The 13,032-nt window shown below is 62.8% G+C and overlaps 1 protein-coding gene across 3 annotated transcripts in view; it reads right to left on the minus strand.

Moving 5' to 3' along the window:
- Positions 1-421: 421 nt before the first annotated feature.
- The window catches only part of RPL38 (ribosomal protein L38), a 153,808-nt gene continuing 141,197 nt past the window's right edge, over positions 422-13,032 (minus strand). Inside the window, exons 1-5 of one of the 3 annotated variants that reach the window (XM_075770617.1) lie at positions 2,754-2,787; positions 2,488-2,520; positions 2,041-2,101; positions 642-764; positions 422-504 (exon numbers count right to left, since the gene is read on the minus strand). In XM_075770617.1, coding sequence (XP_075626732.1) covers positions 479-504; positions 642-764; positions 2,041-2,101; positions 2,488-2,490 — 213 coding nt within the window. In that variant the 5' untranslated portion in view covers positions 2,491-2,520; positions 2,754-2,787 and the 3' untranslated portion in view covers positions 422-478. Of the gene's footprint in view, positions 505-641; positions 765-2,040; positions 2,102-2,487; positions 2,521-2,662; positions 2,708-2,753; positions 2,788-13,032 lie in introns of those variants that run through there. The other 2 variants (XM_075770616.1, XM_075770615.1) reach the window with 2 other exon arrangements.

Genomic DNA, 13,032 nt, shown 5'->3' on the forward strand with positions numbered 1-13,032 from the left:
ACCCTGCCCAGGGGACGCTCATGGCACCCCTCTCCGCTCAGACCCCGCTCTGGCAGGCACGACCCACCGGTCCCCGGGCAGCACCGCGGGCAGGGAGGCAGCTCCACAGCCCCCACACGCCCTGCCGGGCGTCCCCCAGTGACACCACGGCCGGCACATGGCCCTGCCACCTTCTGCCAGCACCTTCCCTGAGGTAAAGCCGTGGCAGAACACCGGCCCCTGCCGAGCACCGCTGACCCCACCACAGGGGCGGCAGCCGGGACCTCTGTCAGGAACCGGCAGGGAAAAGTGATTTTAAGTGAGCACTGATTTTTCCACTGCCAAACTCTTCCAGCAGCAGGAAACAGAGACCCTTTTCTCCTCCTCTTCCTCCTCCTCCTCTAGCCCTGTGCTCTGGGAAAGGACAAACGTGACACGGGGAAACAGTTTGGGATTTTGTTTATTATAACAAAGGTGGAGAAACCGACACGTGAGCAGCTCATTTCAGCTCCTTCACAGCCAGACCTGGGGAGGAGAAAAGAGACGAGTTAATGGGGCCTCGGCAGGGACCCTCCACGGGAGGGGTCTCTCACAGCCCACCTAGACGCAGAGCGCCTGTCACCCCCAGCACGGGACGTGTCCCTCCAGACACCGAGGGATACCTGGGGGCAGGGACTGCTTCAGCTTCTCGGCCTTCTCCTTGTCCGTGATGACCAGGGTGTACAGGTACCGGCTGCAGCGCACCTTGAACTTCACATTGTCCTTGTTCTTCTTGATCTTGACGGCTGCGGGATTAAGGAACAGGTCAGCGGTGACCCCACACCAACTCCTCCCCTCTCGCCCGAGCCGTGAGGATGGCTGCAGCCCTGCCTGGCCCACCAGCACGTAAGAAAACTCAAGTTAAATATTTTTTTCTATACCATTGCCTCTAACAGCTACTGCCCCAGTCAGCGTCCAACATCTCACAGAGACACCCTGCAGGTTTCTTCAAGCCGACAGCTTTGTTTCACAGGCCGCTTTGCTTCGCAGCAGCAGTTTACAACAAGCAACGTGAAAAACTGATTGTGTCACAAATTTCAGAGCGTGACAGCTCACACCGGGCTTGTTATTTACCCGTGTCGTCTTCTGCAACCGAACGGCTGCACCGGAGCTCGTAACACGGCCGCAGCCAGCGCTTCCCACCGCCCTTACGTCCCCCAAGGCCGCTTTACCCGAGCAGCTCGCCCAGAGCCGTGGTCAGCTCCTCTCCTTCCCCGCTGCAGAGCCCCCGCAGCTCAGCGTTACGAGAGCTGCTGTGCAAGCTGGCGCAAGTTGGAAGGCACAGAAATGCTCTGGAAGGGGCTGCCGCCAGCTACAACAACGTTTCGGTGTTGAACTACCCCTGCTCGCCTACACCGGTGAGTTAACAAAACATCTCCAGAGGAAAGAGCCTCTTCCCCGTGACAGCTGGATCCAAATAAGCAAGAAAAGAGGGAAAAATTTTCACAGGTTGTTAAATACTGAGACAAGGCGTTTCCAGCGTTTCAATTATAACGGTCTTTGTATTTGCAACAAAAGAAAACTCGAGTTTGAGCATGATTCACTTGTCATTCTGACAGAACTCCCCAGCGTCTGACATCGTGTAGCTTTTTGAAGATTACAGCAAGTCAGAAACAGGTTGATATTTGCAAATAATTTCCAGCCAGCTGCGACTGGGGCTTGGCAAAAACACCCCGGGGTGAGCAGGAGCGGAAGCAGCGTGGCTGAGCGGGTGTCGGGGCACCAGCCCCTGGAGCTGCCTGGCTCCAGACCTGAGCCCCCGCAGGGTGACAGACCTCTGCCCAGCACGGCTGAGCGACCTCAGTCAACGCTCAAAAGCCACTTTAAATGTCACCGACGCTGGGCCCACACAAAGCCTCAAGCACTGCGGGTCCCTCAGCCGCCCTTCCAAGCCAAGGAGCTGCTCAGCCTCTGTGGGGACACACATCCCACAGCCCTGGGGCCAGGGACAAACAGCTCCTGCACCGGAGCACCAGGCCCCACACCTCCCCCAGAGACACGCAGAGCAGCCTCAGCACTCACACTTTGCGTCCTTCCTCCTGGCCGTCAGCAGAAAATCTTTAATCTCCTCAATCTTGCGAGGCTGAAAAGTAAAAGAGAGACTCAGCGTACAGTGAGCAGCCAAAAGCTCACTCCCTGGCTTCTGTGAGCACCCCGGGATGTCTGTGAGCCCCCACTCCCACAGAACCGCCCCCCCCCCAGGACATGAGGCATCTCCCTTCCCTTGAGCCAGGTGAGGGAGAATCTCTGCTCTGACAGCAGGGCCGTGCGCCACCGCGGGGGTCGGCACTGCCACCCCCAGCACTGCAGGGTGCTGACAGCACCCCTACCCCGCACCTTGCCCGGAGCCAGGGATCCCCACCCTCCCTCACCACCCTGCCGGCCCCACAGGACAGACCCACGGGGGGAGATGAGGGACAACGCCAGGCTTGTGCACACCCCACCCGCCCTCCCCGACCCCCTCCTCACCATGGTTCCAGGCCGGGCTCAGAGCGCTCCAACCTACGACAGAAACGACCCAAGATGGCGTCAGCGCGATCCCACCGCCCAACAACGGCCGCCCAACATCGGCATCCCCGCGCCCGTCCCGCGCCCACCGCCCGCCGGCGGGTCGCCCCACGTCCCCTCTGCTCCCCCAGCCCACCTCGGGGCCGCCCAGTCCCGTGGGGTCGCGGATGACGGCGGATGCCACAGTGCCCCCCCCCCCCGCCCCGCCGCCATCACCCCATACTCACAGCAGCCAGCTATCTCTACCGCAGAGACCGGAAGTAAGTGAGCACTTCCGCATCCGGTCTTTAACCCCGCCCCCTCGAGCGGCGCTACGGCTCGGGCGGACGGACAAAAATAACGGCGTAGCGATCGCGATGGAGGGTCCGGTCCCTGCGATGAGTTAGCGGGGTCTCAGCTCCGGCTGCACGGCTAACGGAGAGTATGTAAGGAGCACAGGGCATGCCCGGCCTCCCCGATTTCTTCGTGCACCGCCACGGAGGAAGAGCACGGGTGCCTGGGCGGGCTGTTTGCAGCCTTCTGAGCCCCAGCATCTCTCGGGGGGCCCTGGCGCAGGGCTTAAGCCCTGCGCCAGGGCCCCCCGAGAGATGCTGGGGCTCGACGTCTCGGGCAGGGCTGTAATGGTGCAGCTTTGCCACAAGAGAGAGCTTCAGCCACGCTCAAAACCCCAAAACCACCCCAAACCCCTGCAAGAATCCTTGAGAGCTGGGGGGGGGGGGGCAAGGGCCCCCATCCTGTCCCTGTTCCTGCTCCTCCTCCGTCCCTCACGCCCCGTCCCCATCCTGCCGAGCCCTGTGTGGGTCAGGATGGGTATTTGGGGATGCCGGGGTGCTGCTCAGTGGTGCTGGTTTGTGGGTGCTTCAGTGCTTGGGTGGGGGCAGCGGGGTGGTGGGGTGCAGTGGGGACAGTGGGGATGATGGGGGCAGGGGGCTGCATGCCCTCCCCTTGGCCACAGTTCCCGGCTCTGCCCCGAAGTCTCGTGCTGGATGTGCTTTTGGGGGGGTCAACCACCCCACGCCGGCTCCGGGGACGTGACACCATGTGCCCTGTGCTGGCTGTGAGCGCCGGAGCCCCTCGATCCATGCCAGAGACCCCCCATCCATGCAGGGCCCCCCAACTTGGGTGATCACACGGAGAGGCCAGACCCCCCCCTCCCCGGGTGAGGAGGGGCTCGGGGGCTGCGGGGAAGCTTGTCCGGGTCCGGCATTCCCGGGATGGAGAGAGGGAATTGATGGAGCTGGTGGGTCACGTGTGGCTGGCGTGGCACCCTGACCCGGCACGGTCACCGCCTGACGATGGTTCAAATAAAAAGGGAATAAAAAGGGAATAAACCATCGGGGAAGACAAACGCCTGACGTGGCTGCGGGGACGGAAACGAGAATTGGGGGGGGGGGGAAATTCAAGGCACGTTGCTCTGCCCGCAAGGAGGGTCCCTGCCGCGTCCGGGGCTGTCCCGGGGGGTCCCCAGCACTGCACGGCCAGGGGCTCCGGCTCGGCCCCGCTCCCCGTTGCTGCCCAGCTGCCCGCGGGTGCCGGGAGAAGCTTCTCAGCCTCCGTCCCCGGGCCCATCCACTCCGGGGGGGAGAGCTGGGGGGAGCAGTGCAGCCCCTGCCCGCAGGCCCGCGGCGATGGGGCTGGGGGGGCCCGTGGGTCCCTGTGGCAGGACGGGCTCCCAAGGGGTCACTGGTGTCCGTGGGACCCCCGGCGAGCGCCTACGAGCTGATGCCAATATGGGGGGGCGGCGCGGCGGGGGGGCTGCCGGAGCGGGGTGATCGCCGCCGTGTGCTTTGGGGAAATGGCTGTAACTCACTAAAAAGCAGGATTTTTGTTCCAGGCCTATTAAACAACAACGTTTAATGGAGGGTGAGGAGTTACAGCCCCGCAGAGGCTCCTCCGCTCCGCAGCCGGAGGACGAGCTCCCGTTCCTCATCACCCGTGGCCCCGTCCGTGGACGTCCCTGTCTGTGGGACCAGGTGCACCCACGGCCATGGGGGGGGGCTGCGATTTTGGGGGGGCTGTGGCTGGACACGTGTGTCATGGCTGCCTCCCAAAGCAAAGCCTTCCCCGGGACGGTGCCCCGGTGCCGTGGGTGCCCCCTCTGCAGTCCTGAGTGGGGCGAACCCCCGTGGGCATCCGCTGCGGGGTGGCCCCAGCCAGCACCGGGTACCAAAGCTGCTGCTGATTAATTTACCTGCTGGTTCCTGATCTCGCAGCCATGGTGGTTTTGGAGATGGATAACTAATTACTTTCTGCTTTTAATTACTGCTGGTGGGGGAGGATGCTGTTGGCAGCGCTCGTTTGCCCGTGAGGGGACCCGAGGGTCGTGGGTCTGTGTCTCGTGTCGGCAGCGCGGATGCATCCTGGAGACTCAAAATCCCTGGCGTGCAACTCCATTGGCGCTGGCAGCTCCCCCGAACGATGGAGTGAAGTTACGAGGAAGAAGGAGGAGGAGGAAGGACAGTGGTAGGTGACACTGGGGACAGCTCTCCCCAGGTCCTGCACCGGGGCTCGTCCCTCCCCGGCACCGTTGCTCCCGGCCGAAGGGGCACTGGGGGGTCCCGCTGTGACTGGGGAGCGGATTTTACGGGGATGCTGCTCCTGCACACCCACCCCGTGTCCCCATCACCCCGTGTCTGTCACCTGTCCCCATCACCACCCCGTGCCCATCACCCTGCATCCCACCAGTTGCTCCCAGTATCGCACTAGGACCAGTGACTGGGACGAAGGCTGCGGCCGGGGGGTGGGAGCTGCAGGGCTCCTGCCGAGGGGAGGCTCGTTGGGTGGGACGATTCTCCCCCCCCCCGCCACCAAATGAGATTTTTAATTGTTTGATTTACTTATCTCATCTCTGATGGGCTGATCTACTCTGCTGCCTTTTAATTGCTTCAAAAGTTGAGCAGTTTTTCATGTTTTAAGGAGTGCTGAATTGTATAATTAAAACACTAACAGTGTAAATCAACAGTGCAGAAGAAAGACAGCAGAGAATTAAGCAAGCTTCTTGGCATAATAATAAAACCAAACCAGCATGAAAAGTGCCCATTACGGCACCGACGCCGAATACTAATGCTCGGCCGAGGGCAGCGAGGCACCGTCCGGCCCCGGCGAGGAGCTGTGAACGCCGGCACACCATGGCGGCCTCCAAAACCACCTGGTTTTATCCCAAAATGCAGCGTGGCTTCACCGCCAGAGCCCGAGTCGGGGGATACGAGGGCCAGGCAGCGGCCGCCCCCCCGTCCCACAGCCCCTGCGCCCCCCGAGCAGCATCGCTCCCGCTCCTGCCTGGGAACGTCCTGTTACTTTATTAATATTATTTAAAAGCCGAGTGGGCGTATAAATCAACAAAAATAATTCATGAGAGTCATTAGCTCCTCAAAGACAGGATCTTTTTACGACTGGCTTTAAATTAAAAAAAGAAAAAAAAAAAAAAAAGAAAACCCAACACATTCTGAAACTGCAGCTTTTAAAACACATCAAATACATTTCCTCCCTGCCTCCCACCGGCCCGGCTCCTCTGCCTAATGAAATTCAATTAGCATCCTTAATTCACCCGCTGGCTACCAGTTCTATATTAAAAAAGCTTTCTGGTTCTGCTTGGGAAGCTCCGTGCCAGGATCGGGGTTGTGTTTAATCCCGCGGCTTGGGGGCACTGCGCACCCCCCCAGCGCGGGGTTTGGTGAACAGCTTGATGAGGAGCCTTCCTCCTCCTCCTCCTCCTCCTCCCCATCCTCCTCCTCCAGCAGCTCCCGGAGGCTCCGGTGAGGTGGATATCGATGGAGCCACACAGAGGAAACCTGGGATGCCGGATCTGACCCCCGGCACCTTGCCGACATCCAGCGCACCCCATCTCCCCGTCCCTGAACCCACCCCTCGTCGGCACCCATGGGTGCTGCCCGCCGAGCCTGGCGGGGCGATGGCCCCCCCGGTGCCCCTGGGGACAGGGTGCTGGCGTGGGTGGCAACCCCCCGGCAGTTCACACGGGACTTCATTTGCAGCAGCGCGTTTAAGCGGCGCGTTGGCAGCCGGCGAGATGCGTGTGTCACCCGGCGATTAGATGGTATCGCCTTATCAGCGGCGGCAGCACCGGGGGCTGTGGGGAGGGGGGGAACAACAAGAAATAAAGAAAAAAAAGAAAAGAAGAAAAAGCTGATGTGATTTTTCTCTCTCCTCATCTCAAAGGTCTGATTCAAAATTAAACGGACCATAATCTGCTGCGGGCTCCATCCCCCAGCGCCGCTCGCCTTGACCTGGGGGGGTTTGGGCTCTCTCCGTGGAGCCGGCCAGTTTGGCACGCTGGCCCCGGAGCCGCGGGATCCGGAGGGTGCTCCGTCAGGGCCGTGCTTACACACGCGAGGACAGCCGTGATTTTATTGTGCATAATTACACTGTCCTTAACGGGGTTGCAAAACATTTTTCCTGGCGGAGGGAGAGAGCGGCCGCGCGGGAAGGGGAACCGCAGCTCGTCTGCGCATCAGGGTGAGCGCCAAGCTATCGGACCGGTCCCCACCGCGCCGGTGCTGGCTGCGGCCCCGGGACAGGAGTGTTGGGTGCCCGCTGCCCGGACCCCCGGGCCTGACTCTGCACCCTTGGCTCCAGCGCTGGAAGCTGAGCACCTCCTCATCTCCCCATCCCCAGCACGCACCGGTGACCGGGGAGCCCCCTGCGCCCCCCAAGTGTGGGTGGTTTCCTTCTCTCATTCTTCCCGGGGACGCGGCTGTCCCCTGCTCGTGGACACCACGCAACACCCCCAGATTTTTGCTCCTATCTTCATGGGGCAGCGCTGCCGATGTCCCCCCTGCCCAGCGAACGTGCACGGGAGAGGCGGCTCTGACAGTCAGCGGGGAAAACCCACGGCTGCTGCGTCCCGCGGGCGGTTAGAGCGTGGGAGGCGTTGCTTGTCCTCGGGGAGGCCGCGGGCTACCTGCACGGCAGGAGACGTGCGGGAGATGTGTCCACAGAGGCGCGCGGTCCCCACCTCGGGCATCCCGGGGAGCTGCCCACAGGAGCCCCACTTCGCGGCTGCGCCCCACGGCTGCGGAGTCCCGGGTTCGGGTCAAGATGTGCGCGCACAAGAGGTGCAAGGGCGGGACGAGCACGGTTGAGCCGTGCAAGATGGAGCCACGGATGCAGCTCCAGTGCTGCATGCCTGAGCGGTACACGCCTGAGACGTGCCTGTCCAAGCCGTGCACACCGGTGCCTGACACACGCGCTCCAGACGCGCACACGGAGCAGCGTGTCCCCCAGCCCCGTGGCCTCCGGTGCCCCTGCTCAGCCCGGCTCTGCGGCACCAGTCCCGGCGTGGAGGCACCGCGTCGGCACAGGCGTCTGCCATCCAGCACTTGTTTTGTTCTTCTGAATCCCGGGTCCTTCTTTATCGCGCAAACGTGTTTGTGCGGGAAGGCGACGCGCGGCGGAGGTGGGGAGCTGGCAGAGTTGATAGGAGACATGAAAGGACACGTTCGCCGGGAGATTCCCCTATTCAGGGAACAAACTGCAGCAGAAATTGATTTTTTCCCCCTGTTTACTCGAGTTTCTCCCCCCTGGTGCAGAGAAGAAAGGCCTTGCATCGCAATTACCTGCTCCGAAGTGCGATTTGCTGGGTGCGTTTATTATTAACAGGGACAGAAAACTCTTTCCAATCACTCGGCATTTTCTCTCTTTTTTTCTCCCTTCCCTCTCATTCTTTCTCCCTTTCTCAGTTTTTAAAGCGAAGGGCCCTGGCAGCGCGCTGCCGAGAGCCGATCAATTCAGTCCTAATGGCAGCTCCCATGCCCTCGCATTCATCAGCCCGGCCCTTAAAGAGCATCCGAGGCTTCACGGACGACTTGGGGAGGGGAAAAAAAAAAAAAAAGAAAAAAAAAAAAAGGCCCATTTGGAGGCGAGATCATATTTTCTCCGTCTCTTTCCCTTTTGTTCTTTATTTGCGGAGGACAAAGGCAGGCGCAGGCTCGAGGTGGGGAACAGGCAGCGGAGGCAGATGAAATCTGAAGAAACAAAAGAGCCTGTTTTCATGGAAATGCCCTGAAAAGGGGGAGCAAATTTGGGGAGGGAAGGGACACAGAGCTGGGGAAAAAGCTGGGGGGGGTGCGTGTGTGTGTGTGTGTGTGTGTGTGTGTGTTCAGCGGCGGCATCGTGGTGTGGCCAGAGCAGAGAAAAGGAGAAGAAACGCGGCTGGAAGTTTTCCCGCAGGCATCGGGAGCCGTTTGAAGCTCTTGAATGTATTTTTTTTAAATTAAGGCTGGTCTGGGCCAAATCCTGCACGGGTGGAGCAGCCGCACGGGAGCCAGGATCAGCATCTGGCCGTGAGGCGGATCCTGCCTCGCCGCTGCCAGCCGTTTCGGGGGGCCGGGGAGGTTTAACGGGCTGTGGCATTGCAGCAGAAAAGCCATTTCATACCCGGGTCCCCCAGTGCCGCCCTGCTCAGCATCCCTCCCCAGGAGGCAGGGGAGTAAAAACCGAAGGGACTAAAAAACCCCAAGCGATGCAAAGCAGGAGGTGCCGGGGGTCCCCATCCGCAGCCCGCGCTGCCCCTCCTGCCAGCGCTGCGTTTGGCCACCCCTGTCACGAGTTGCTCCAGTCTCAGCGGGGCTGTGGGAGCACGTGGCCGTGCGGGCAGAGCCCAGGGCCTGGGGGGGGCTGTGGGGTGAGGTCCCTCGCGGGGGCACAGGGTGGGGGGTGAGGATGCTTCTCCACCCAGGACAAGCTTTGGCCGGGGTGGTGGTGCAGGGAGCGGTCCCTGTGCAAACCCACGGGAAGGCGGCACAATGCTGGGGGGACGGGCTCCCCTGCCTTTAAATAATATTAATAAAAGGAAAGTGAATCCATTCCCAGGAGGCTGGCTGCTTACGCAGGGCGAGATAGTGGCGGGGAGGGAGGCGCAGCCCCCCCTTTTCCCGTCTCGTGCTCCTGGAGTTCAGCCATTTGCCACGCGGATGAACGGCCGGAGCCCGGGCGGACATGAGCGCGGTGGCTGGGCCGTGCCATTGGACCCGCTGCCACCGGCGGTGGCCACATCCAGCCGCAATCAGCCGAGCATCCCGCCCGGCAGCATGAGCGATGCAGGCAGCGACGGTGGGCGCAGAGCCCGGTGCTCCCCGGCTGCGTTGTGTCCCCCAGGGCAGGCAGCTCTGCGCTCCTGCCTGCAAACCTCAGCGGCCGAGCAGCAGCGGTGACCCGCCGGCCCCGAGGAGGAGGACGGCAGCACTCGGCAGGCGACACTCCGGCTGTAAGGACTTGGTGTTCCAGAGGTGCCGAGGGCTGCTCCCCTCCTTGCTCACCAGTGCCCGGCAGCTGGTGGTGCTGGCGGGGTTCCTGTGCCATGGCACCGCGTGCCGTTCACCCGGCGGAGCGGGCACCGACGTGCTCGGTGGCAGGGCAGGAGCTCGTGGCCTGGGACGCGGGTGCAGGCAGAGCCGGGTGCTCTGCAGAGGAACAGCCGCTGCCTCTCCGAAGGGGCTTTTCTGCAACTCGGGGGAGGTGTGCAGAGAAAAGGGCGAGAGCTTCATCTTAATTGCATTTCATTACCGCACACTCCACTTGCCCAGCCTCCCCTGGTGCCAGCCCACCCCCCCAGGGACCCTCTTGCAGCCCGGCTCCAGGACCCCCCCCTGAAGTCGGAGAGATAAAAAGGAGCCGAGTCCCACCACCCAGCCCCACCGCTCCCCCGGGGAATCGGCTCCGGCGTGTGATGGACGGGGCACAGGGCAGGGTGTGGAGCAGGGGTTTGGGGCGGTGGGCTGTGCCCCGCAGTGGGGAACCCCCAGCGTGGGGCAGGACATGTCCGGCTCCCCGGGTCCCGCTGGCTGCAGGACGGGCCCCAGCCAGGGACCCCTGGCCGTGGAGCCTGGTGCCTCATCCTGCGCCGTTCCTGCAGGTCCTGGTGCCTCATCCTGCACGGTCCCCGAGCAGGGGGAGCTGAGAGTGATGCTCCCCCCCGCCGCTTGTCCCTCTCCACCTGCAAAGGGGATTTGCCTGGGTTAGCGGCACAGGGCAGCGTGCGAGGTGCTGCGTCATGTCCCCCCCGATGTCCCCTGCACTCGCCTTCAGGGGGAGTCACGATTGGTGACCCCGCGGTGCCGACACCAGCCTGACACATCCAGCACCGATAGCGGTGCAGGCAGGAACGTCGCCCCACGGGTGCTGCAAGGAGGGAGCGTGGGAACCCCCAAGGTCCCGAGCTGGGACCCCGGAGGGTGCCGGTGGCCGCGGGACACAGCCTGGGCAGGCAGGTGGCACTGGGGGGTGGCATTGCCGGTGGTACCGTCGGGGAGAGGGCAGAGCAGCTGCGGTGCCCGCCTGGCTCCCCGCCACCCCGCGCGGCTCCAGCCGAATTTGGTGTCATCCTGCAGAGGAAGATTATGGTAATTTTCCTCCCCCCTTATGCATAATTTTCCGACTCGGCTGCAGCAGAGGCTGTGTGGAGAGGCTGGGTGATGGGAATGTCATCTGTGATTCGATTATCTCCTCCTGCCTTCCTTCTTTTTTTTCCTTGTGAAACCTTCATCAAAATATGTAGATCTAATTAGGACAATTACAGCACGAGCACAGCTGAAACCCACCCAAAGCTGCACCGCGACCAGCCGTCTTGGCTGAGCTGCTGGCAAGAGGGAGGGACCGGAGCTTTTGGGGGGTTTTGGGGTATTTTTGGCTCTGCAGGGGGATGGATGGGGTCGGCGGGTCCCCGCCCCACACACTGGCCCAGGGCTCCTTGGTGGTGCTGGTCGTGCCGCGGTGGTGCTGGCTTTGGGGTGCACGGCCCCAAGGGCACGGAAGTGGCCTCAGCTATGTCCCCAGTGGGGGTCCTGCTGGGGGGCCCAGGGGCTGTACGTGACAGTGACGGGGTCTGTCCCCTACCTCGCTGGCTGTCACGAGCTGGAGGGGTCTCAGCACCTTGCTGACACGGCGCACGGGACAACTGCCACTCCTGCTCCCAGCACACCTTGTCCCCCGTCCCTGGGGGTGCCCACTGTGCCGCTCTGTGAGGAGGGGCCCCCCCGCGAGCCTGCAGCTCCGGGAGCCTCATTGGTATTCAGTCCCCGCACGGTGGCAGCTGGCTGGATGGGAGCGGAGTGACAGCAGTGACAGGTAACGCCAGCCACGGGGACGACGGCAGCCGGCGGGTCGGCGGTGAGGGCACAGCTCTGCCTGCGTCCCCACGCTGGGACACGCTATGGGAGGATGGAGGGACCCCCGGGGGCAGGATGCTCTGGGCCCTGAGCTCTGCAGTGGGATGCTCCGATGCTCATCCCGGCTGGGCTGAGACCGGGAATGCTCTGACCGGAGGGGCTGGGGTGCAGCGAGCTGCCACAGTGCTCCTCCAGCACCGCACGGTCCCCCCGGCCAGCCCCGTGCCCACCGCCAGCCACCCGTGCCGGCCAAGCCACAGCAAGCATTGCACGGGGAAGAAAAAGTCAGGCAGGGACGTGCGGGGACCCTGCACCCATCCCCAGGGGCGGTGGGCGAAAGGTGGCAGCCGGGCAGAGCCGGCTGCACGGGCAATTAAGGGAAGTGCAAATTGTCAGACCCTGTGATTAACACTGCCTCCAAATCCGCATGAATATTAAAAGCTGACATTGCCCAGGCTCCCCGCACAATGAATTCTGTATGAATCTTAAGATAAATCGTTTGGATAACTTAGCGGCAGCTGTACTCCCTTGCCACCAACTGCCTCCAAAAATCATTTCATGTCAGGCGAAAGGAGCCAGAACATAGCCCAGCCCGCCGCCGGGAACTGCCATTCGGGGCTCGGCGGTGCTGGGATCAAGGGGGGGAGCGCAGGGTGCCCGGGGCTCCCCGGGAGGCGAAGGCAAAGGCTCCTCGGCTCTGGCTTCTTCCCAGAAACTGGTGACAAATCCTGTTACTTGCCAGGGTTGCTATCGTCTTTGGCTGGGGGACATTTGCTTTGCCTGGGGGGGGGTCTCCTTCCCGGAGGGATGGCGTTTGTCACTGCCCCACTACAGTTACACGCGGCTCAGTGCGTCCCCCGAAGCTCTCCTGACACCACATCCCCGTTAGCAGAAGCACATCCCGCTCCTCCAGCCCCGCCACGAGCATCCTCGGGCACCGGTGCAGAGATCCGTCTTCCTTGGCGCGGATCTGCCGCGTCCCCAGCGCCGCTGGGCCCGGCTCCCATTGGCATGCAGCTGCCGCGCCTGCTGCGTGCTCCTGGTCAAAATGCAGCGGAGGAGCCGCCGCGGCGTCCTCGGAGGCCGGGGTCTTGATTGCATCCTCGCGCCGCCATAAATCAGCCCCGGAGGTCTGGCAGCACGAGGTGGGGAATGGCAATGTCACGGCGGACGCCTCGGGCAGGCAGCAGACGGGCAGGGGATGAGCGTCACCGTGCCACCGCGTGCCGGCGGTGCCGCAGCTGCCCCTTCCCCGGGGCTCTCGGCGGAGGCTCGGCAGCCGGAGAGGTTCCTGGGCACCCGAGATGCACGCCGGCTGCCCGGTGCCCCCGTCTCCTTCCCTCCCCCTGCAGGGGGGTCCCCAGCACCTCTCCTCCGCCGCCGG

The sequence above is a fragment of the Balearica regulorum genome, chromosome 18, assembly GCF_011004875.1.
Source record: "Balearica regulorum gibbericeps isolate bBalReg1 chromosome 18, bBalReg1.pri, whole genome shotgun sequence".
NCBI lineage: Eukaryota > Metazoa > Chordata > Aves > Gruiformes > Gruidae > Balearica > Balearica regulorum.